General features: G+C 42.6%; 3 protein-coding genes, 1 non-coding gene and 1 pseudogene across 6 annotated transcripts in view; 2 read left to right on the top strand and 3 right to left on the bottom strand.

The window, feature by feature from the left end:
• LOC137992918 (probable serine/threonine-protein kinase DDB_G0278665) overlaps positions 1–25,000 on the top strand; it is a 66,821-nt gene that overhangs the window by 12,990 nt on the left and 28,831 nt on the right. For 2 of the 3 annotated variants that reach the window (XM_068838484.1, XM_068838485.1), the window contains 2 exons: positions 1,081–1,155; positions 1,635–1,700. In XM_068838484.1, the coding sequence (XP_068694585.1) occupies positions 1,081–1,155; positions 1,635–1,700 (141 nt within the window). Of the gene's footprint in view, positions 1–1,080; positions 1,156–1,634; positions 1,701–2,593; positions 2,645–5,450; positions 7,610–25,000 lie in introns of those variants that run through there. The other variant, XM_068838487.1, reaches the window with a different exon arrangement.
• LOC137992919 (tumor necrosis factor receptor superfamily member 6-like) overlaps positions 7,912–25,000 on the bottom strand; it is a 33,693-nt gene continuing 16,604 nt past the window's right edge. Inside the window, exons 4-8 of the mRNA XM_068838489.1 lie at positions 13,461–13,764; positions 10,826–10,905; positions 10,541–10,589; positions 9,667–9,713; positions 7,912–9,069 (exon numbers count right to left, since the gene is read on the bottom strand). Of these exons, the coding sequence (XP_068694590.1) occupies positions 10,570–10,589; positions 10,826–10,905; positions 13,461–13,764 (404 nt within the window). The 3' untranslated portion in view covers positions 7,912–9,069; positions 9,667–9,713; positions 10,541–10,569. The remainder of the gene's footprint in view (positions 9,070–9,666; positions 9,714–10,540; positions 10,590–10,825; positions 10,906–13,460; positions 13,765–25,000) is intronic.
• On the bottom strand, positions 10,665–10,744 carry LOC137993969 (small nucleolar RNA snR60/Z15/Z230/Z193/J17). The gene has a single exon (XR_011122082.1). It is a non-coding gene; the product is annotated as a small nucleolar RNA snR60/Z15/Z230/Z193/J17 (small nucleolar RNA).
• LOC137992916 (uncharacterized) lies at positions 19,734–21,069 on the top strand. The gene is made up of 2 exons (XM_068838481.1): positions 19,734–19,952; positions 20,042–21,069. Exons 1-2 carry the CDS (start codon positions 19,734–19,736, stop codon positions 20,975–20,977), a joined length of 1,155 nt encoding a protein of 384 aa, XP_068694582.1. The 3' UTR covers positions 20,978–21,069.
• The window catches only part of LOC137992915 (uncharacterized), a 4,309-nt pseudogene continuing 544 nt past the window's right edge, over positions 21,236–25,000 (bottom strand).

Raw genomic sequence — 25,000 nt, forward strand, 5'->3', positions numbered from 1 at the left:
TCAAATGCTGCATCGTCCTGTAGCCTGTGAGCAGACGTTTCCTATTTCCTTTGGTGATCCTTTTCCGCGTGCAACAAAGGATATAGGAGACGTCTGCTCGTAGACTACTCAACGAATTGTTGAATTGAGGAGCGCGATTTGGGGAGAGCAAGAAATCTGCTGCGGGGGTAGGGGACGTTAGCACGCGGTTTTTTTTCTTTTAGCCACAGACGGCAACCGGAAGTGAGTTGTTTTTCCCTTAACTTGTCCTCACACAATCACATTTATATTTCTTAGTATATTTCCTCTATTATATACGTTCATCGGTCAAGAAGGGCAATGCAGCGAGATGGAGTAATGACCTGATATTACGTCTAATAGACGAATATGAGGCCCAGCCCTGCCCTTGGGAAGCCATTTTTAGTGTTCATATTTTTAAGCGGAAAGAGCCTGGAACTAGCTGCTCGCGTGACTTTGCTTGCGCGACTGCCGGTGAACTATCATCAACTATCACGAACTTCTTTGGCCGTTTGACCACGTGAATGATAGTTGGTGATGGTTGAATTTGGAGAGAATCAACTATCATCGACTATCATGCGCCGTTTGACCAGGGCTTTAGCGAGTTTAATCTACGACGCGACGGCAACGAAAACGTCACAAATTTTGCATATTTAATGAGCAAAAACAATAGTTTTGCACGCTCTGCACGTGCATATTTCATTTTTGTACATTTCTTTCACGTTTTCGGCAAATCTACGACGTGAAATGACCAATTTTCAAGTTGAACACAAGACAGGGAATTTGAATTTTTTGTCGTAGCTTCAACACCGCACCTCCTACCTCCAAATTCAGTTCCTGGAAAGTTGAGGTAGTTTTTAGAAGTTAGACAAACCAACATAATGACCAAACAGATTAATAATTCTAAATGACGTTTTCGTTACCGTCGCGTCGTAGATCTTAAACTCCGTATTGCCATCAAGAATCATTCAGTCTTCTAAGACTCTATCGCAATTAGCTTGATCTGTATAAACTGCTTGCATAACTAACCAGTTGCCTCAAAACTAACCCTCCTCGCAATATGTTGCTGTTTCTGCCGTGTAGGTAGTGACCTTGGCATGGCGTCGGTATCATCAACACCAAACCCAAGCACTACTGTCTCCACTGCGTCCTCTTTTGGTAAGATAAAAAGTTGAACCCTTTCAGTTTGCAGCTTAAGGAAGACGATTTATCCCACGAAATTCCGTTTGACGAAATACCTTCTGAAAATTTATATATAAATATAAGGATGGTCTGTGTAAGAGTTGGCAGAACAAAATAGAAGGCCCTGGTTATATTAAGGGTATCATTTTCCTCCGAAATCCTCCGGGAGGATTTTCCTTCATCCGGATGCGCCAAGGTTTTCACTGATCCTCTCGTCATATCTATGCAGCCGTATCCGATGAAATCTGTCAACCGTGTAAAATTCATTTGATTGGGTACGAGTGGCTGTAAATTGTAATTTTTTTTCGTGATCTATAGAAACTGTCCACGTAAACAGTAATTATGTTAAAAAAAATTAGTGTTTTTCTCCAGTCTTGTCTGAAAATTACAAATTGAATAGGCTGGAAATTAACACGATAGAATTCTGACTCTTTTGACTTTTTCTTGATTGACAGAAAGTGTCCGCGTGAACGGAAACGATAATAATGCTGTCAACAATAACATGGAATGCCTGAGTCAAGGTAAACAAAACTTCACGAAGTGTCAGAAAACTAAAAACTAGTAGCCTTGTTATCCTTTTATTGCCCGCCATGCATGGTTGAGACGGTTGTGGGGTCTTTGAATATAGGGTCACCGCCTTGACGTTTCTCGTCCCTCCTCTGACTTTAAAAGAGATCATAGCATCACGTTTACTTCACGGGCCAGGAATGAATTAGGTGCATGACGGATAATATGCCTGCTTGGCCAAAACCACTGTTAGAATTCCGAACTTTGTCTTATTTTGAGTCTGTATGGTATTACTGAATTGAGATACCCCTAAACCCCGGGGGTTATTGGCGCTGCATCGGTTCGGGGAATACGTTTCCATTTTTTCCCACTGGGGTTTTTTGGTTTTTCGTATCCGGCAGGAAGCGACGCAAGTTTCCATTTACTAGCAAACGCATTTTATTTTATGTATGTACGCATGTTTAGTAACAGTTTAAGTAGTTCTCTGAGTAATTCTCTGTTCGCCACTGATGCCAGGCCATAGTTAGCAAAAACAAACCTATCGGTCAATATTTTAATATTGTGTAGTGTAGTTGAATTGGATTCGTTTAAGCGGCTAAGCTCCATGCTCGGAGAGGCATGGGCAGTCATTCGAGTGAGGGGTAATAAGGAAAAGTTTTCAAGATCGGCGAATGAGCTCCGGGGTTCTAAAACTTTTGTCTCTCTTCTCTCCGCCTCGACTGTTTGCCCCTGGGACTTCGACAATGGTTACACCCAAGCAAGTAAAAAATATTTTCCAATACAACAATTTGAAACCAATTGGGTTGCAAATGTCATTTGGAATGGTTCAGGGAGGATCTTAACCTGATATAGCCACCATATGCAAAAAGGAAGGAAAATTTTCTGACCTGCTGTTTCTTATTCACAGCTAACCCTGCTGAACAGAACGTCGACTTCGACATCAAACGCATTCCAGAAGGTAAGCCTCGACGCTAGGAGAAGTGATACAAGACGAGATTTAGTTTCCATTTATGTGAAACGGCAAAGGACAAACAAAAGGTTGCTGCTAGTCACAAAAGTATGAAAGTTCTCTTACTTGAGTTTCTCTCTCTCTTTTGTGAAATTTCTTGATATATGTCGCTATCAGGCAAGAAATGAGACAAAAATAAAACAGTTTCTTTCATGTTTGCCGGGCCAAAAACAAATTTCGTGTTTGCCGATTGTCGTAAAATTTGCGATGCAATATCTCTCTAATAACAAGGACGGTGATAATAGCAGCCGGTTACAATGGCAATAACAACGACACTGGAAATGACAGTGACCAAATTGCCATGACAGTGACAATAACAAGGGCAATAGCAGTCACTATGGGAGTAGCGATAACCCTAAGCAACACTACCCCTGAAGTGTGGCACTGTATGGTGACAAATCATGGAAAGGACAATCACGATGACAATGAAAAGGAGAAGGACTTGACTGAGGAAGTAACAATGACAATTGTGCGAGTTAATCATACCCTGAAAATATGACTAAAGCCTATTAGTATCACCCAACTAGTGGACTAATGCAAATCCTGCATTTTGATTGGCTACGCTACTAGAGGACTATTATTATTAATAGTCCTCGGGTAGCGAAAAGCGTGACGCTTTCTTTCGTTTTATTCCCAAATAAATATTTCTTTAACTTGCATTTGCTAACTTTATTATTGCCTTTTCTGTCCGACTAGTTGGGTGATACTAATTAACAATTAGACCCTTCGCCCTCAAGGGGCGTACCCGTAGCCCTTGTGGGCGAAGGGTCTAATTGTTAATTAGTATAGATACACAGGTGATTATACAAAATCGCAAGCTCTCATTGGCTCGCTATCTCGGATTATCAACCGATAATCAACTCGACAGACAAAATGGCTGCCAGTAGTCGTTTTGCCACAGTAAGTGAAGATCATTTCGCGTTGAAATGTTTTTTTTTTTCTCTTTTTTTGAAATAATCACCTGTGTATTTATACTAAAACAATTATTCGCCTCATGCTCAGTGATTATCAGTGAATATTCACCTCGACTTCGTCTCGGTGAATATTCACCGATAATCATTCGCCTTCGGCGAATAATTGTTAATTATGATCTTAAAATTAAAGCACCAAGCTCAAGCAAAGATCAACTCTACTTACCGCCCACCTCTTCTGTCATATTTAATTCAGTAAAGCTGCTGATTTATAGTTTTAGCTTGAGCATTATAGGAAGCACTGTAAAAACCGTAGTAAAGGATCTCGTGAAAAGTCTATATTTTGTCCGTTCGTTTTCCTCAATTTAAACAGATTCGAAAACTTGATAGAAGAGGGGGACATTGGGGTGTATTAGAAACCGCAAAATCGAAGGGAAAAATCATCCAAAACCGCAAAAAAATTCGGCCAAAACCGAAAACCGCATACAAAACCGTCAAAAAACCGATACAATGGTGACAAGTGCGGCACCGCCCTTCCACATCGCGACGTTACACCAAAGAGACAATTCGTCGATGTCCCTAATTCATCTTGCGGACCTGGGAATTGTTGTCATCTGCACTGACTTCGTCACTACAATTATTGAATTCTTGCTGGTCTCTGGGAATTGAGCTCTATTATCACTTAAACGTTTTCTTTTGTTTCAGAGGAAAAACAAGGTTACTGATCACGTGAGTGAAAACAGGAATCTTGTACCCTATGGGACCTTGCATTCTATTTATCAGGCCCTAGTACAACCTCATTTCAACTACTGCAATATTGTTTGGAGAAACTGTGGAGTAACTTTGCAGGACAAAATGCAAAAGCTACAAAACAGAGCTAGAGCAGCCCGTGTCTTGACCTACTCTAACTATGACGCTCCTGCCAACAATTTATTTGAACTCTTAAGATGGAAATCCCTAGTCCCTGTAAGGCAAATTGAAAGAGCAACAATGGTATTTAAGTCCCTACAGGGACTAGCACCCGAGTATCTCTGCTCGAAAACCAGATGCAAAAAAACGAAAAACCCGCAAACCGCAATGAACACCAAAACCGAAAAACCGAAGTCTTTTGGCACAAAAACCGAAAAACCGATCTAAAAAATAGCCAAAACCGCAAAACCGAAAATCCCAATGTCCCCCTCATAGAAGCTTTAGTGTTAATTTTCCAGTAGCTTGCGAGAGTGTTACACCAAGTTTTCTTTTGTACCTTTGAATGGTCTTAAATGTTGGTCTTCGCAAACTGTATTACCCATGCACGGTCACCATATTCAACAAGTCAACAAGTATAGAGTGTTTTCACTCTCGTGATCGGTAACCTTGTTTTTCCACCGAAACAAAAGAAATCATTTGCATGATAGAGCGGTTTTCAATTGAGTGTCGAAAGTAACTAGAGAATTACTTTGGTTTTGCATTGGAGCGGTTTTCAAGTGAGTGTCGTAAAACCAAAACCAAAGTAATTACTTTGGCCAATCAAAAACGACGGAAACAATCCAGTAAACCAATCAAAACTCGAAGTAATAACACGTAGCCGACACAAAGCGCGGGAAAATGTGCACGCGCGAGCCGCGATTGGTTTTGGTTTCACTTGTGATTGGTTGAAAAAGTGGCGCGAAAACTTTGAACCAATCACTGAGTGAAGTAATGCACAACAAAAGCAATTCGCTAATTACTTTCGACACTCAATTGAAAACCACTCTACATGGCCGCCGTTCCTTTGTTTGGGGACACCAACATGGCCGCCGTGACGTCACGTGAAAACACTTTATTACTCTATACTCATAGGCTTTTCTCTTCTTACTTTTAAGATTGTGTTATTTCTGACATGGAGAAGTTGTGTATGGAGACTGAAAAAGGGAGCATAGATGTGATGAAATTCCAAGTCCAAAAGAAACTTGATTCTCGCGAGACCCCTCAAAGAAGAACGTGGCGCAGTGTGGGCCTGGCTTTACAGGTCGATCCTGAGGATTTGGACTTGATATTGAATTCAACAACACAGACAGACTCTCCGACAGACTCGATTCTTGAATACTTTAAGACTCTAGGTGACTGGGAGCCGAAAATGAGAAAGTTCGTCCAAGCGCTAATTGGGTGCGGAAGGGAAGATCTGGCAGGCATTATTTGCAACTGGACATATGATCTTCTCCCAAATACCCATCGTCAGGCACACTAAATGCGTGGGTTGTGGTACTGATGCCACTGAAAATTCCCCGATCCATACCGACCTCGACCTGGAAACTCATTCCAGAGAGTCCAGAAGAACCCATCGAGACGCATGGTGTCCTTGGAAGGAAATAACGTCTATTAAATGTATGCGCTTCCATGCATGTGGCCATGGTATTCGGCAAGAAAGCATCCAGTCAGTGAAGAAATTGTTACCATGCAGACCGCGCTATACATCGCTCTACTAACTGAGCTATCAAGCCAAAGTTTCATACTAAAAATGGGTGAGGAACAACAGAAAAACGGCAAAGAATCGTGCTAAAAAGACTGGTTAAACAAAGAAAACTTTTTCTTTCTTTGGCTAGGAAGAGTTTCAAAACCGGGAGAATATTAAGCGAAAACGGGAGGCCAGAAATGTTCGCCGAAAACGGGAGGGTTGGAATCTCCGAGAAATAAGCTTAATTAAGAGATGCCTTAGTTGAGACGATATGAAATAGCAGTAATTTGGCCAGACGATCGGGGATTTCGCAGTTTCCCGACCGTCCCAGGTTTTGCATACATATCGGAAAATCGCTAGACACTTGTCCCAGATTCTCCCTATAGTGACTTTCGCGCAAAGTGGAAAGTGTGCCGAAAACTGAAAACCGTCTGCCTCCGACAGTACAAATTTGAGTTTTCATGTCGGGAATGATCGCCAACGATTGCCAAAATCTGGGACACGTCGGGAAAATAGAAACGCTTCCTATTTTCCCGAATCGTCCCCGACCACCCCAGATTATCAGGGATGTCCACGATTTATGGTTTTCATTAGTCGGCAAAGTCTCGGACGGCCGGGAAACTGCGAAATCCCCGATCGTCTGGGATTTTTCCGACATATGAAAACTAGGCTTTATAATCGTCATAATTCTTTACTTGATAAAGACAAAAATAGGTAAATTCTCAAGTTGGGAGTACATGTAAGGCACCTAAATGCCTCAAGTTTTAAAGATTTACAAAGCTAATTTTGTAAGTAACAAAACGCATCGGATACCATTATTTTTGGGCTTTTATTTGTACTTATGATGAAGTACGTCACAGTCCAGAAAGAGTAAAAAACTCGCTAAAACGGAGCACTGATGAAGAGGGGGGAGTAAAATGAGCGCACCGTCGACCTCAGGTTTGTCAGTTGAATTACTGTTACGAGTTATCGACGTTAAATATGGTTACTTTACTTTTTGTTAAGATGAATGTTCCCTTTACTTTTTGTAAAAACGTAGACTTTTTTTCTTTACAATATACCTTTGGAGAGCGTGAGTTGAGAGCGTCTCTATTTCGCTCATTAACTTTTGTATTTTTTTTTTTACGACAAGAAGTAGAAGTTCAAATTTAAAGCGGTAAGATACAACTATGCCACGGATACATGTAACCACGTCATCATCATCAAGACTGCAAGATGAATGTATTTCAGTTGAACCCCGTTGATTCGAAGTCGCAAGGGAAAACAAAGAGTTTGAGATCACCGGTTCAGCATAAAATAATGTACGATTGATTATCTTGATGCTTTTACGTATAGTCTAAAGATTTCACAATAGTTCATGATATCATTCAGATCAAAGATGGTAACTTTATCTGTAAAGTGTGAAGAGGAATTTTATACCTGCAGTCTTTCACGACTTTCACGCTAGTGATCTTTGTTCGAGAACACTTCATTTGTGGTTTTTACTGCTGGCAGATTGTGCAATTGAATTGAGCGCAGTGGACGAAGGCAATAATGTCACACTGTATTCTGAAAGCGCCCGAAGTTAGTCAACCACCTTTTAAATTAAACTTCGAAATAAAAATTTTTAGAATCAAGCCCATGGGACACACTAGTTAATAAGAAGGGAATTCGGAATAACCCACTTCCAATTAAGCATAGTAAAACGCCTCGAAAGACAAAGAAAAAAAAAAAAAAAGAAATTTCATCAGCTCAATCAGTCTTAAGGGGCAACCCTAAAACCAGGAATCCGGAATCACAGTACAATACAGAGAGTAAACACTATCCTAAACATTCATAAAAGATAACGTTAGGCCTAATTAGGCCTAAAAACGTTTGTTTAGGCCTAATTAGGCCTAAGGTTAGCTTTTATGAATGTTTAGGATAGTGTTTACTCTCTGTATTGTACTGTGATTCCGGATTCCGGATTCCGGATTTTAGGGTTGACCATTCCGGATTTTAGGGTTGACCAGTCTCAAGTGTTTACACAAGAATCATGGTCCCCTACGAGTCATGCAAAATAGCCTCAAATCAGGAGCAAATTACCCGGAGCTTCCATAGGTATTGTACCCTTTCAACCCCTGTCCCGTGCCTTTCTATTTTTAGAACTAAGGGTTCCATATTGGAAGTGAAATGGTGCCCCATGCAGAGAAAGATGGTGGGCGTGAGACATGAAGAACATGGTGTTGGAGATGGTTGGAAAAATGAAGTAAATTAATGTCATAGCAATAAGCAAGTTTGAAGTGGAATTCTCTTGTATTTTTTATTTGAGCCTTGTTTTTTATCTTGACGCATGCGTTTTTAAAACTTCGCACTTGCTTATTTTTGAAGGCAATAGTTTCTAGTTTCTACCAGACGCAAACACGCAAGAGTTTAACTTGAACGATTTATTTTTACTGGTACATTTGATTTTTTTTTCATTTATTGTAGATTTCTACTACTTGCAATAAATTCTGATGAAACAATTCTCAACAATAATTATTCTTTTGATAAAATGCTATCAAAACGAGATTAAACGTTCGCTACCATGATGAATACTTCCCGAAATACTTAAATTTACACCTGACATAACAAGCTACTAAGTAACTTACCCTTTTTAGTAAAAGGCTTCCTTTCGAACACTTCCCTTTGCATCAATGATATAACCGTGACTCCCTTCAAACCCTTCCTTTCGCATCAACGAATGTACTCAAACAAGAGGTTATGAGCAATCGCAGATTCAAGTCTGTCAAACAAATTCACCAATCGCAGACTTTGTGCACAGTGGGGCCTGGGAATTGCTAACAAACAGATAACCCGAAGTCGAGATATCAGGGCAGAAATATGATCACAAAAATCAGATTGCACTCTGTCTATGCATTTAAGGAGTTAATGTCTGAATAAGTGGAAAGCCAACCACCCACCCCTCTTAATTAAACCAGAAATAAGCCGGAACTGGAACGACAGACAGAGGAATAGCTATCAGCAGCCCCTTGTTCCTCTTATTCATGCACAGACTTGCACCTCCTGTCAACTGAGAATGAGATCAACTAAAAAAAAAATCAAGACAATGTGTTATTAACTCAAGGTGAAAAAAACATTCCCTTTAAATTACAGCCCAAGGAATCACTTGTCAAATCTTGATACTCAAGGGATTACAATGGCTAAAAGTAATGGCATAAGCTATGAAAGTGACGTGAAACCTGTCAAAGCTAATCAATGTTGCAATTATCATAAAAAAACTTAAAGCAGAGCAAATTACCCAACATGTTAGCTACATTGCTGAAGTCTGGGTTTCACAACTTTTCTCCTCTCTCCTTGGTTTCCATGGTGTCCATGTGTCAGGTAACAACTTTTTACTGGACATCATGATATATATACTCTGGTGCACCTCCCAATAAAAATACTTTCATTGGCAACAAACGCAGCTTTCTCTTTCAGACTCATTAAGTACCATATCCACAATGTAATGTCTACAGTGTGGCCTCAGAAAAATTGGTGATATTTCTCATCATTAGGCTCAAGAGTAGCAAGTATATTGTACAACTGAATGTACATGGTTGGTGATGGAAAAACAAAACATTCAATTGGCTTAAACAGCAGCAACTTTCTTACTGGTGCGTGGTTTAAAGCATGCACTATATTACCTTCACATTTCTCTTGTCACCACCTCCTTACACTGTATCATCTCCACCTAAAAAAAATTACCGGTATGTCATTTAAACAAACTGTTCCTATATGCACTGGACCTTAGCATTGGCCTGGTAATCACCAAAATTTTAACAAGTGGGCAAGGGAACTGTTCAAATTTGGGAGTGCATCAGGCAGACCCAGCTTTTTCTAATCAAGTCACACAGTGACTTTATTATGTCCCTATTCTGGGGGTCATCATTTGCACTTATTCCACTGTACCAGTACTTTAGTCACGACAAGAACAAGGGCATAAGGAATAAGGTTAGTTAACACCAAACAAATACTGATTACCGGTAGTAATAATAATAATTCAAAGAAAGAGAGGACGTAAAACCAAACAAATACTGATTAATAATCATTTATTTTATTTATTTACTCAAATTCAATCACACAGATGAATGATCAAAATAAAATGAAATAAGGTATTATAATTAATTTATTTTCAAATATAAAAAGGCGAAATCTGAGTAATGGGCCCTTTGCAAGATAGTGATCAAATGGTACAAAACCGCCATAATGGAATCCAAATTGCCTACTGGGACATCTAAAAAAAGAAAATTTAGATTAACTTGCTTTGTTTTAGATGTCCCAGTGTGGCAGTTTTTATACCATATGATCAATACCCTGCAAAAGGCACATTAGGTCAGTTGATACAGAATTCTAGAATCCTTATTTTAAAAAAAACTGCCTGATTAAAAGAGAGAAAAGGAGAGAGAGAGAGGAGGTGTGTGGGGTGGGGAGGGTGGGGTTGCTGGAGGGGGGGTTGCTGGAGGTGGACCAAAAATAACTGATTGATTTGTCAGAAAGATAAGAGAAAAGTTGGTTAACCTTTTTCTTCTTTGTTTGTCATCACCGTTTTATGTTGTAACAACTTCAACTGAAAGAATAGCAAATTAATTAACAAGTAAACCAAATGACATTCCTCAAAGGCCGTGACCATGCAAAGTGAAGCAAGTGGTATCAGATAGGAGCGAAAGAAATGCGTCATCACACTCTCAATCAGATGAACTATGTAATCATCACAAACCACAGCAAGCAGAAGTGTGTGCAGATGTATGGTTCATTTTAAGATAACATACATGAAGACAACTGAAGTATAGTGGACTTACGCACCTTCACTTGCAAGTACCGGCAGGTAAACTGGTACATGAAGGAAAGCAAACTTAGGAAAGATCCCAGTTTTCCAGAACTTCCTGCGAAAAAAGCAAGGACGACTGTATTTCATTTTGATATCTCTCACTACTGTTAGGGTCTTAATAAAAAAAAGTTTAAAAATGAATAATATTAGAATTAGTGATTTTGCTAAGAAGCTGTTCGTAAATTAGAATCAGCAATAAATTTGGAACTATAATTTTTAAGGAGAAGAACAGGTTGGGATAGAGAACCAAGAACAAACTAAGTTATGGATTATGTGATGCTGAAAGCTTTGTGGTGTCAGATAGAGCTGATGTCAACTTCACTGCAGATTTAATGCTCGGTTGAACTATGCAGTCATCACAGACCACACCTTTTCAAAACAATATTACAAGAATGAAACTGACCTAACAGATTAACTTGCAATAGATGCAAAAAGATCTTATACAAGGCCTGCACACTTTTCTCTTCCCAATGAGTTACTATTGAGTGTCGAAAGTAATTAGCGAATTGCTATGGGTTATGAATTCTTCACTCAGTGATTGGTTCAAAGTTCTCGCGCTCGATAGAAACTGTCATGAAAACAAATTGGTTATCTTTTTAGCACTCCGTATTTCATCTTTTCTGAAGAGTTGCAACGGTAATGAAATATGAAATTTGACAGAGCTTGCAGTACGGATAATTTACAACTATTGGGTGGGGCCGACTGAATAGGATATTAAGAAGTTCACGGATCAAAGAGGTTGTTATCTGAGGCAGCTAAACATCAACGAGCATGGCCCCGTCCTGTTCGATTCGATACCTCTTTCTGACTAACTGCTCTCGAGGGATGCACTTCAAGTTACTGTCCGCGTTTTTAAAGCTCAATTTATTATCAATTGCACTGGAAGACAAGAGAGCGATGCTCAACGTACCGTCCAGGAAATAGAGCTCAGTACGATATTCTGCATAGTTTAGACATCAAGTCGCTATGACAGAAGGAGAGATGGCACCACGCATGACGTCGAAGAATGCAGTCTGCTTAACTGGCCAGTCATGGCTTAAGTACTACGTTCCGTCATTGGGGAATGAGTTGTAAAGGTCATCTAAGAAAGGTCTACATTAAATAGGTTGTTCTTTTCACTTGCAGAGAGTGTATAGCTTATAGCACAAACTCGTTGCGAGAAGGGGTCTACGGTGTATCCTTGTTTTCCCAGTGACTAAAAAAATTGACCCTTTGAAAGGATCATTACAAATTTTACGCTTTGTCCTCAGTCATCCAGTTTGCGTCAGGATTTGACTCCTTAGCTTTGACGTAAGAAAGCAAGTGCATTTGTTGCGGCGTACTGTCGATGAAAAGTGTGATATTTTACTTCGCTCCTTTACATTGTGGTTAAAAGGCACCCAAATTCAGTGAATTAATGACCTTTTTCATTATTTTAGCATGTCGTAAACTGATACAACAAAACCTCTCTCGCTTACAAAAATTTTTGATGACGGAAGATCAGTTATCTCGACTTACTTTCTTTTTGTCGTGTAATGTAAAAACTACTTCCGTTTTAGTGTTTACTAGGTGATAGGCCTTGAAAAATGTCAATGTTAATATAACGTTCTCTTATTTCATAACGACATTTATGAAATCACAAAAAGCGAAAGTTTGTAAAAAAAAAGAAAAAATGTCTTCCCAAAGTGTTAAACGGAACCTCCAATCCAATTTAAAAAGAACTTTAAACCACAGGAAACATTGTTTCAACAATTTGTTTAAAACCGTATCAAAGAAAGCGTTTGTACAAGAGATTATGTCCAGGGGCACCCAACGACCAATTTGTTGTAAAATGTATCATTATACCCCAGTTAATGAAAATAAATGTTATTAAGGCATTTTCAGGTGTTTTTCAGTGTTGCTGGGAAAATATTATCTGTTCCTTTTTCCCAGCAAGACACACAAGAAATTTCCCAGCCAGCTAGATAAAATTGGTTGGTTTCCCAGCCAGATGATTAAATTTATTTCCCAGCCAGGAATTCAGCACGCTTTCAAATCCCTCGATCCAAAACGACCGAACAAAAGCGACAAAACAGGCTTTTTCCGCAAGCGCAATCACTCTGACCAGCCGTCGTATGTTTGTGACTATTCTCTGGGAGAGGGAAGTGGTGCCTCTTTTTTTTTTTTTTTCTTAGTCGTCCTCAGTCTTCAGAGTTTCTACAGCCAGCTCGGGTTGAAATGCTAGAAAAATTCAGTAATTCCCAGGCAAAACCTCTCTCAATAACAAAATTTCCCAGTCAGCTCATCGAAACACCTGTATTTTTGCGAGCCAGCAAGATTCCTCTGGGGAACAGATAATGTGAGGAACAGATTCGTTGGGTGCCCCTGTATGTCATAATCCTTTGGTTTGTATCAGCGCGAAATGAATTTTTGAATCGCTTGAGTTCCCGGAACCGCTATTTTCAATAATTGTGACGTATAACGGTTGCCCCAAGAAATAAGAAAGTGAAAATAAACGATTATAAATTCCCTTTTTTGTAATGCAAACACTTACTTTGAGAGATTTTCAAATAAATTTGACTGTAAATATTCTTTCTGCAGTTTATGATTGTTCTTTTGTAAGCGTGGAGGCTTTCCTTAAATATCTCTTACCCCGCATTGCACTTCCCGCAAATTGCATTTTTTGTTCGAGTACAAGGACTGATTGTTTCCTCATTAGGGTCACAGGTGGTGCAAGGCTTACATGAAGATATATCGTGCGTGTCAGAGTAGCTTTTGCCCTCCTGGCACTCGGTACATTCCACAGCTTCATCAGTCGTTATGCGTGATCCACACTGCGGGAGTAACCCAAGACCCTCGGGACATTCTGGGCAGTTTCGGCATTTGATTCCCTTGGGAAATAACATCTTAAGTTGAATCCATTGGCACCTTCTTTCTGATGTTACTTGCCCTGAACCTGAAAAAAAAAAAAAAAAACAGCGAAAGCCCACTTTCGATATATTAAAATTCAGTCCTAAGCAAAAGGTATCATCTCGAGGCTCTGGGGAATAAATATAAGGATTTGTGTGAGTTTATTCACCAGAGCCTCGACATAATGCCTTTTGTTTGGGACTGAAATTTAATGATATTGAAAATGGGCAATTAGACAAAACGAGGTCAAACAAGTTGCATGTATTCCCAACGGTTGTGTTTTCGACCAACAAAATAAACGTTTTTCAAACTCGTTATGGTTGAAACCGACACCGGTCCAAGAGGTTGTTATGAGTCCTGTTAAGAATCCTGTTAAGAGTTCGGACCGCTGCCCATGACGAAGTGTCAACCACAATGAGGCAAGCCGTTCCGCAGATTAATTAATTTTAATTAATTAATTAATTACAGGCTTTAGTATGCATTTTAACTGATAACAAAATGTGGCAATATTAACGTTTTTGTAGCGACCATGCTTTTTTGAATACATCAAGCACTGAACCATTCTTTCCTTCCGATTTTGTGACTTCAAATGCCAATGAAATCCGGCCTGGAATACGTTTGGCCTTCGATAGTTATGTCAGGCCTACTGTTTCGAATGTGTATGGTATTTGCGCTGTTGTTCAGGGTCTGGTTGTTCAAAAGCCGATTAACGCTGATCCCAGATTAGAAATTGACCAAGGAGTTTATTATAAACGTTTGCTATTATTTGTTGTCGAAAGTATTCAACTTGTCTGTCTTGCCTACTGTATTTTTTATTTAATTCGGGATGTAATCTTATTTCGATCGTGCTTTTGTCAACTGACCCGTTAGGATCACTTTCAAACTCTGTAAACAAATCGAAAAGGAATCTTCGCACTTGCAAGTAATTCATCTGACAACCCGGGGTAGGGGGCGGGGGGTACTTCGCATATGAAGGAACACCCTAAGTGAGACCAAAATCCGAAATTTAGCATCCCTACCCCTTTTCATATGGGAGTCCCCTTGGGCTTGGCAATCGTAATTTGAAAAGTGCTTATTTACGCATGCGGTTTCGCTAATCCCGTCACTCTCGTCACCAGAGCCTCGGATCGACCCAAGGCTCTGGCGGAAACTCTGCGTAGGAGGACATGCGCCGTAGGGTTCTTAAAGCAAAAACTTGGCTATTTGAACCTTACGGCGCCTGGGCGCCTGCTCACTCCTCGTACTAACATGAATGCAACAATTCGAGACGCTTTTGATTGTTCTTCACGAAAACCATTGAGAAGACACTTTGTTTCAGGGTTCCCTAGAGCTCTTCTCTCCCTCAGTCATGAGAAGAGCTCTGGGGTCGAGATTGTTAATCCCGTGTGAAGGATGCCTCTGAGTGCTTTAGCAGATCATGAGCCGCATAATTCTTTACGACCTCCCGTTGGACCGATTCAGGCTGTGGTTCTATTGTGTTTGGGATTAGGTTCCATTGTATCTGTTGTAATTTTTTTGCGACAATTGTTTTCTGACTGGTTTAGCACTATTGCGTCGAAGGGCTACGTTTTCGCAGCTTAATGTGTAAGCTGTTGCTGTATTCCGTTACCCCTGCCCCTTCCCGATAGGTCTGTTGTAGATGGCCTTCGAGGTCGACAAAAACGTCGGGTCGTCTTTGTCTACGCCGCAGCGCTCCTCTTGATACAATGACCACAGGGTTCATATAAAAACAGTTAAGGTGGCTGGAACCAGCTTCATTACTTTTAAGGACCTTTTTATTAGAAGGGTTGTCACTACAAAACTGTATCACGTAAAAGAAATCTTATGGTACCATACCAAACACCAGTTATTACTTAACAAAATGCGCTCACTATTTTGACGTAAAAGGTTGCCATGGCAACATGAAAGCTCACCAAAAACACCCTATATTTTGTCTTTACTAGCTTATATCGTAAAAACGAACTCGGTGACCCCCATTTTTTATTGTAAAATAGTAATTAACGCCCACGTCGCCAGTGGAGGGTAGGTGCCCAGGAAGCCTGGGGGCTGCAACCGCAGTCACATCCCCAAGGCGCTAGAACACCCGACTGGCCTGCCCAACCCGCAACCAAGCCACGAGCCCCCCGCGCCAGGCCCCCCTAAGGCACCCGTCACACTTGAGCCAGATAGCTCAGTGGAATAATAATAATAATAATAACACACAAAAAAAAAAAGAGCACAAAAAAAAAAGAAAGGGGGGGAGAGGGAGGGAACGCCGAGAACCACTAAACTCCTAAACCGACTCACAACGCCACGCCAACAAACACGCTGCAAGCACATTGGACAACGCATGCACTACGCAGGAATACCGCTGAACCATGTCAGCCCCAGGGCTCCCCCAACCTAAAGAGTGCTGCAAACGCTACAAAAACGCATAACAACGCTAACAAACGCCTGCAAAACGCTACTGACCGGACTAGTTCCCGGTCGTGAACCATGTAACTATAACAAACGCTACAGAATGCACCAAAACGCTGAACAACGCTACCAGACGGCCAAGACACTAACAACCGCCTGCAAAACACTACTGACCAGACTAGCTCCTAGTCGTTAACTATGTTAAATTTTATTTAACTATATTTAACGCCCACGTCGCCAGTGGAGGGTAGGTGCCCAGGAAGCCTGGGGGCTGCAACCGCAGTCACATCCCCAAGGCGCTAGAACACCCGACTGGCCTGCCCAACCCGCAACCAAGCCACGAGCCCCCCGCGCCATGCCGAAGGGATCTCCGGGTAAGAAGAACCCGGAGCAAGGGGGCTCGGGGCAACAAGGCCTAAGCCCCCGATAGCCCAAACCTGAGGCACCCACCCCCGCTGGTAACCAGAGAAATCCACTACCTGTTACGCCACCAACTGGGAGGAAACACGGACAATGGAACTAACTGGAGTTCTGATATAGATCTGGTATGCCTCGCTCGACCAACGCCCCAAGGTTTTGATCAGGTGATCCGGAACACCACGTGCCGCTGCAGTGGTCGCCGCCCCAATCCGGAAACTATGGCCGGAGTAGGCGCCGGAGTACCCAGCCCCATGTAGGGTAGACTGCAAAAAGGATGATAGCTGCTGCCGGGTAAGAGGACGACCATCACTAAACAAGAACAGGGGCCCTGGAGCAGACCCACGCAGAGACAAGTACGTGCCCAACGCTGTTATGGGGCACACAGAGCCCGAGCCACGCCCCAAGTAGATATCACAACCCGCACGGAAGGGGTCTGTCTTGGAACACTTGATACGGACTTTGAAACAAGAGGGATTCACCAAGGAGTCCGCTTGCAGGTCGCTAACAGTCATATGGGTGTGAGGATCAAAGGCCGAGTTGACCGTGAATTCGCCCGCACGCAAAAACCCAAAAAATGCCAAGCAGCACGCAGCCCACAACATCACATGGTCTCTAGTAGACAGGTCCAAAGAGCACTGAATGACCTTCAGATGATCAACGGTGATAGGTAGGCGCCTGGGTGACACTGGACCTTGAACTCGCTTAATACCCCTTAGCAGACGCTGCAAACGAAGACAGTTGACTAGCGGGTCGGGAAGGCCATGGTCAATGTGAAGGGAGCGCACTGCTGATAGATAGACCTTGATGGAGGAATGGTTCAGGTTGTCGGCCAGGAAGGAAGCAAAGCGCATGAGAGTCTCCTCAGTGGCTGGGGGGATGGAGCCATCCTGGTTTGCACGACCATCCTGGCGGCAAAAGTCTGTAAATCGACGTTGGGCGGATCGGTACACTCGTCGGGTGGAAGGTGCAAGACCTTGGGTAAGTAAGAACCGACACTTCTGAGTCAAGGCATCTGAAGCGCTGCCAGAAGGGAAGCAGGAATAGGAGACGGGGTTGGGTCGGCCTGTGGCTCCAGGCGTCTGAACCGCTGAAATTGGAATCGAGAGAGTGCATCAGCAACTGGATTAGCTTTGCCTCGAACAGATGAGGCTGTAAATGAGAAGGAATGATGGATGGCCAGCATAGTCAAATAACGCAGCAACACCATTAGGTTTTTGTCCCGCGAGGTGCCAGACTTAAGTACAGCCACCACAGACTCGTTGTCACAAAAGAACTCGACCCGCCGAGATACCCACTGACAGCCCCACAGATAGGCTGCCACTACAATTGGGAAGAGCTCCTTGTACGCTATAGATGAGGAACTTTGTGCAGCTGACCAGGCACCAGCAAACCAGTGGGATTTAAAAATAGCTCCATAGCCCAAAGAGCCCGCTGCATCCGATGAGACCTGGAAGTCCGGGAGAGGTGCCCATGTGGGCATGCAGAAAAAACTGAGGCCATCCCAAGTTTGGAACAGTTCCCGCCACCAGGTTAAATCCCGCCGAAATTCCTGGTTAAGCCTAATGGGGTGATCATCACGGCGAAAGGCACAAAGCAAGTCAATCATCCGGCGAAGGAATGTCCTACCCTGTGGGGCGACCTTGCAGGCGTGATGGAGATGGCCAATCAGGGATTCCAGCTCGCGACGTTTACAAAAACGTTTTGCCGACCACTCATCTAACAGTGAAACAATCCTATCTCTCTTGTCAGTCGGAAGGCGAGCCTGAAGGTTCTCGGAGTCAAGTTCAATCCCAAGGATTGTAAGACGAGTCGCGGGTCCCTCCAACTTATCTGGATTAAGGGGAAGGCCAAGTTTTGTACACAGACGAACGCAGGTTTGAAGGTTGTTGTGGCACACAGGGGACGCCGGTGGGCCCAAAGTGAGGAAATCGTCCAAGTAATGACGGAGAAATGTAACCTCATAATTGTGAACCAGGATCCATTCAACCAGGTCTGCAATGGCGGTGAAAATAAATGGTGCTGAACGCAGCCCAAAAGGGAGCACCAAATCCACAAAATATTGCCCACGCCACTTCATGCCAAGAAGGGGGCGATCGGCTGGGTGGATAGCCACATTCCGATATGCACTGGCCACGTCGAACTTGGCCATTAACGTTCCTCGACCCAGAGACATTATGCCATCAATGAAAGGATCCACTGAAACATACTGAACTGTAAACGGGGGCTTAGGGATGCCGTCATTGACGCTTTGCCCCTCTGGGGATGATAGGTCTAAAATGAGACGCCACTTCCCAGGCTGATTAGTTTTGGGGATCACCCCGAAACGACTTATTTGCAATGACGGAAGCGGGGGCACTGGAAAAGGACCTGCCACCCTGCCAGAAGAGACTTCAGCTTGCAAGTAGGAGTCAATCACTGATGGGTGCTCAGCAGAGCTACGCATGTTAGAAGATGCAGATTTGAGGGACACCAAGGATGGGTCAAAGCCTATCCGAAATCCATCCCGTATGCCAGAAGTCACAAATGCCACAGCTGACTTGTTGGGATGGTGGCATAATTCGGCTTGAAATTGATCCAACTGTAATGGTGTGACCTGAGACACCGGAGATAACGGGGCAAAAGAGACAACTGGAACGCTGGGCTTAACTGGAACAGAAACGGGAACTGAGACTGGAACTGAAACTGGAACAGGACAAAACAACTTTGCCAACTGAGGCAATCCATTCGGCTGGCGAGGCAACGCAATCACATCATTCAAACTATGTACAAACACAACACTGGGCGAACCTCGCCCCTCAGTACTGTCCCCTGCTCCCTCCAGGGGAGGAGGAGCGGGAGCGGGAACGGGAACGAAATCCAGCTGAGCGGGGAAAGGGGCAGTTAGCCTTGGTATGCTCTCCCTCGCAATTGCTGCAGTTGTGGCGGAACTTGCACTTCCCAAATAGCCACCGGCATTTCCCTTCATTCCAGGAATGGCAGAATGGTGTGCGTCGGTGGGAGTCTGGGCTGTCTGAGGAAGACTGAGGAAACCCGGAAAGGGAAGACGGCCTTGGTTGCAGTGAGGACGATGCTGGCAAACGCAAATGAAAACTATACAGATCCAAATTCATTTTGGACCAATCCGTAAGGCCCGAGGCAGCGGCATCCCTTCTGAAGGCCAGATCGTATAGAGTACTAAAGCAGTTACGTCACGCATCCATGGCAACCAAATTTTCTGTTCTAAACAAACGCACGGGAAGCAAGATGTCGGTGCTGACAATTGCGTCCCTGCTTTCTTTCTTCGAAAATGAGAATAAATCCGTTTCAAGAGGTGAAAATCACTTCAAATCAAACCATGTGGAAAGCTTTAGTGCAAGTCAAGGTGTTTTGAAGGGACAAGTTCACGCTAGTATGAAGAAAAAAGTGTATAATGTGACGGTAAGTGAAATGCGGTAAATGGCCAACATTGAGCAGAAAGCTTATAGAAAACTACTGTTAAACTTTGTGTATTATAATTTTCTTTTTAGATATACCTTGACCAAAACAATGCGATTAAATCGAGCGAGTGCGAGTGTCCTCGGGGAGTTTATAAATGCAGCCATGCTGCAGCTCTGTTCATCTACGGAATTTATAACTGGAGTCGGACTGATGTTGAGTGTTCATGGAAAAAACGGAATGCACCTGATATTTCTCGGAAATCTATTGCTGAAATGTTTCCTCCAGCAAAGCCAGGATATACAGCCTTACTCCGACAACCAAATCAAGGAGATCGAGAAGCGCTGTATTCAGAGCTCCGAGCGTATGGAAAGTTCACTGGCCTATGCTGGCTGTTAAGCCCTGAGCCAAAACAACTGGGGGATCTACCTGTCTCAACAGTGGAAGAGGTTATTTTTTCCGAAGAATTTCTCACCTTATCTACTGCTGCTGAACAACTTGAGTTTATCAAACGAAAATTAAAGGTAGAGCAAGAAATTGTAAATCAAATCAGTTCTTTAACTGTCGGTCAGCGAAACAATCCCTCCTGGCATTTAGTCAGGAAGGGGCGTTTGACTGCAAGTAATTTTGGCTCCGTCATCAATGCTAAGAGGGTCACCCCATCCCTTATTAAGCGTCTCTTGGGAGAATATGACATTTCACGTGTCAAAGCTGTGGCATGGGGAGTCACAAATGAGGCTGAAGCCATCAAAACATTTACTGCCAAAACCCATCTTGAAGTTGCTGAGACAGGGGTGTGGCTTGACGAATCAGGCGTTCTTGGAGCTTCCCCTGATGGATTCGTGGGTGAAGACCATGTTCTAGAGGCGAAGTGTTCCTATACCTTCAGAAATGCGAGTATTGAGGAAGCTTTGAAAAGTGAGACATTTTGTCTGGAGCAAAAAGAGGACGGGTCATACTCGCTAAAAAGGAATCATGTCTACTGGCACCAAGTGCAAGGGCAAATGTACTTAGCCAAACGAAATTAATGTTATTTTGTTGTTTGGACAAATAACTGGTGTGTCATTATTGAAATCAAGAAGGATCCATCCTGGGAAGAAAACCTTACCAGACTAAGGGAATTTTACTTTAAACACCTCTTTCCCAAAATTGTTGAGGGAGAACTATAGTTTGTAGAATTATTGCAAGGTTTAAATCCAGCAGGAAGTACCATGTTCCCATTTTACAAGTTTAATACTGAAACAATAACAAGTACAGCAACCTTCCATGCTCAGTAATGAAACCAAAACCATTTTTATTCAGAGAATTATCAAATATTCTTGATGTTGTGTTTCCTAAAACATTTAGGATTAGAGTTGCAATTGTTTACAGCTGAAAATGCTGGCTCTACTGCATAATATGTGACTTCAGACAAATGTTCTATTATTTTGTTACTATTCTACACATTACAAAAATAGAGAATGCCCCCTTATTTTCTAAACATAAAGGTCAAATAGATGGGCTTAATCTGCCATGTTGAAATTTAAAGTTGATCCTCAGGCTTAAAGAAAACAAAAGCAATACATCAAGGTTGATTGATTGTCTTATTCCCCTAAGCATCAAAGCTACATGTTAATCAATAATACTCTCTCAATTTTCCCACTACATGCACGTCCTTACTCAAATTCTACCCCTTCACATCCTTCCTTTATCAGTGGAAACTGAAGATTTACAAGGGCAGCACAGACTTGAAATACTTTGTCAGCATAACATCTTAATTTGGGGGGTATAAAGTTTAGTATCTTAAAATCCTTCAGCCGTGCATTAGCCCTTTCGACGTGAATTCTGCATTTTGCAATGTTTTTAGTGGCCCTTATCTCACTGGCAGTGAATTTTCCATTCTCTAAGAAGGGAGGAATATTTACGGAAACACCCTTTGGGACAATGTCCTGAATCAAGAACCCCTTGTCTGCAAGGATCAGGTCACCATTTGCCATATGGTTCATTAGACCTGACTGTTTGACAATTTCCTTATCCGAAATTGATCCTGGATACAGTTTACTTACATATGTTATAACTGCATTGGGCGCCACCCCGACTAAAACTTTAAAAGAATTCATGCCCCGGTAGCTTGAATATGTCTCATTCTGTTGACTCATAAGACTGGGTGCTGCAATTTCAATATCTGTACAGTCAATGACTATTCTACAGCTAGTAAACATTGAAAAGGACGAAGGAGAGCATAATTTGTTTTTCTCCCTAGAAGGGATAGTGGTCATCAAATCATCAAATAAGATATCGTGTAAAACATGAATAAATGTTGTAACTACATTTGAAATGGTAGCAACACTACAAGAGAATAACTGAGCTATGTGGAGATTAGTATAGTTTTGTCTCAGTTTCATGAGGGTGATTAAAATTTGATCTTCAAAAATAATTGACTCCACTCTCCAACCTGCATAGTATGACAAAGAATCCTTAAATCTAGAGGCATAATTTACCACAATCTGGAAAACTTCTTTTGTTGGTAGTCCAGTTTCCATACGAAGAATATCTGTGGTAAGAGTTGATGCAGAATAATGTGTTCTCTGGTACTGTGCAGTTTCTCTCTGCTGCTCAAGTTCCCTCTTTGCAAGGTCAAGTTCGGCTTCAAGAATAACCTGGTTTGTTGAGGGTTTTTCTTGCAAGGGAGGTGCCTCCTCTTCCATTTTGTCCCGAATGGCCTGCACCATGTCATGTACACTGCTGTGTGTAGTACTACTCTGTTTTTTCGAGGAAATCCTTCTGATGGAAACAACTTGTCAGCATTACGTGTGTAAATTTCTGGGCCGGCACTCTTTTTCCCATCTCTGAAGTGACAACTGCATATTCTGGAGTGATTCCCTGGTTCCCTGTCTTTTCTTCTGTAAGTTTATATAAACAAAATAAGCTCACTAAGTAGAACTAGTTAGTCACTTTTACAGTACTGTGCGACATCTAAAGCTATTATAAACGAGAGTTCTAATATTGTTTATTTAAAATTAGCAACAGTATCGCCTACAAAATGATGAACTAGAACAAAGTAAAATTCCCCTTCGTCAAACTGCCAAGGGAAATGATATTTCTTCTTTTGAGAATGCAGTCGTTCGTGATGAACTGTAGTAAACAGTTTCCAAGTTAAAGCATGAATGAATGAATGTATGTATTTATAGTCTACTGAGTTTTTCAAGCATATCATGGGAGTAATTCACTGATCACAGCTGTTTTCCTTTTCACCAGAACAAATGCAAGAATATTATTTAAGATACTATCGCAAAGACTTTGTGAGATACCAGTCCTTGAAAGAAATCACAGATCAAAACACGAGCCAAACACCAAAACGCCGCGAAAGCGCCACTTAATTGATAACACAAGATCTAGGACAAACCATAAATTAACCTTACCTTATTAATCGAATCCAGCGTTGGTACTCCTCCTTTTTCTTTATTTTATGTGGAAACCCATAGAATTTACAAGTATGTGATTCGGAATGATGATCACAGCCCGGAGCAAAGCAGTGAACCATCACGATCTTTCACCTCTAACACCTCGGCTCTTTGTCTGCTCAGTTGACGATTGGGATCTTCTTTCAAACGAATAAATATTCGTCTACGTCATCCAAAGTTCCAAAAAAAATTACAGTTCAATCAATAAGGGAAACTGTAAAAATAAAGGCCGCAAAACTGAAAAGGAGTCGAAAGCCACGCTTAACGCGCTTGTAATGCTATGCTTGGCAAACTTTGTTTAGAACAGAAAATTTGGTTGCCATGGAAGCATGACGTCACACTTTAGTACTCTATTCAAGCCAAGCCAGACCTGGATATTGGCGGGCTGTTTGAATAATGAGCAGCTTATATCTGGTCAAGTCTAACCAACGCAGGGGGTGAGAGGCACACAGGACCAGCTGGAAAATCGTGAAGGCCTCAGTCCAAGTAAGAATATCCTTGATTTCAACCTGCCTGCGTTTTACGTTGGACACCAGGAGTTTACCCTCCAGGAAGGTCTGTGGTTCCTGATCCCCAGCTCGGAGATTGACTGTAAGTAGATCCGCCAACTCCACGAACTGGCCCTCGATGATCTTCTTGGCCAATTTTGCCGGGACTGGTGCATGACCAGGACCAACAATGAAAGCCTTCTCAGACGTAGGCACTGATCCAGAGTTACCAAAACTTGGCAGGCTGCCGGATACACAGGGACTCGCGAATGGAGAGGTAATGGGGGCCATGAAGCGGGCCGAGCTTGAGTCAGTGATGGCCGACACAGGAGAAAAGGTAGGAATGAAGGCCGGCAAAGTAAACGTACCTGATGACGCCCCAAAAGCCATAGACGAGACATTGACATCACAAGAAACAGCAGTCGATCCAGAGGAGCTAGATGGAGTGACGCCAACAGAAGTGCCAAGGACGGAAGGGGGTAATGGCGAGGGGGCGCTCCCTTGAATTGAAGAGATGATAGTCGGAAGGGTGCTTCCAAGCGCGCGAACAACAGCCTCGGCGATCGAATCGACGGCCAAAGGCGCCACGGGGCCAGAGGGAGCCGTAGAAACCACCATCGGCGCGGGGGACAAGAGAGGTATGTCCTCCGAACGAAGTCCAGCGGACAAGCTATTGTTGGTTGAACGAGGTGGGTTCGGCATGATGTATGATCGAACACCAACCAGCGACGAGCGAGTTAGAGGCGACCACGAAAAAGAAGTGAAAAACGAACCAACAAACACGACAGAGAGCGAGAAAAAACCGCGGGCGATGAAGGACGAAATCCTTTGGCCACGCTAACGGATCGGCGAGCACACTACGGTCCAGGGACGAAAGAGCGACGAGTGAAGGAAAGACAAACCAATAAACACGACAGCCGCCGAAGAAAAAAAAAAAACCCTGGTCGATGACTGACGAAATCCTTAGAATTTATTCCTTTGTTGACCACAACTGGGAACCGCTACACTAAGCCCGCCAAAATAAACGTATCGGAGCACACGATGGTCCGAAGCACGAAAGAGCGATGAGCGAGTAAAGACAAACCAACACACACGACAGAGGGCGAGGAAACCACGGTCG

Source organism: Montipora foliosa, chromosome 2 (assembly GCF_036669935.1).
Source record: "Montipora foliosa isolate CH-2021 chromosome 2, ASM3666993v2, whole genome shotgun sequence".
NCBI classification, from domain to species: domain Eukaryota; kingdom Metazoa; phylum Cnidaria; class Anthozoa; order Scleractinia; family Acroporidae; genus Montipora; species Montipora foliosa.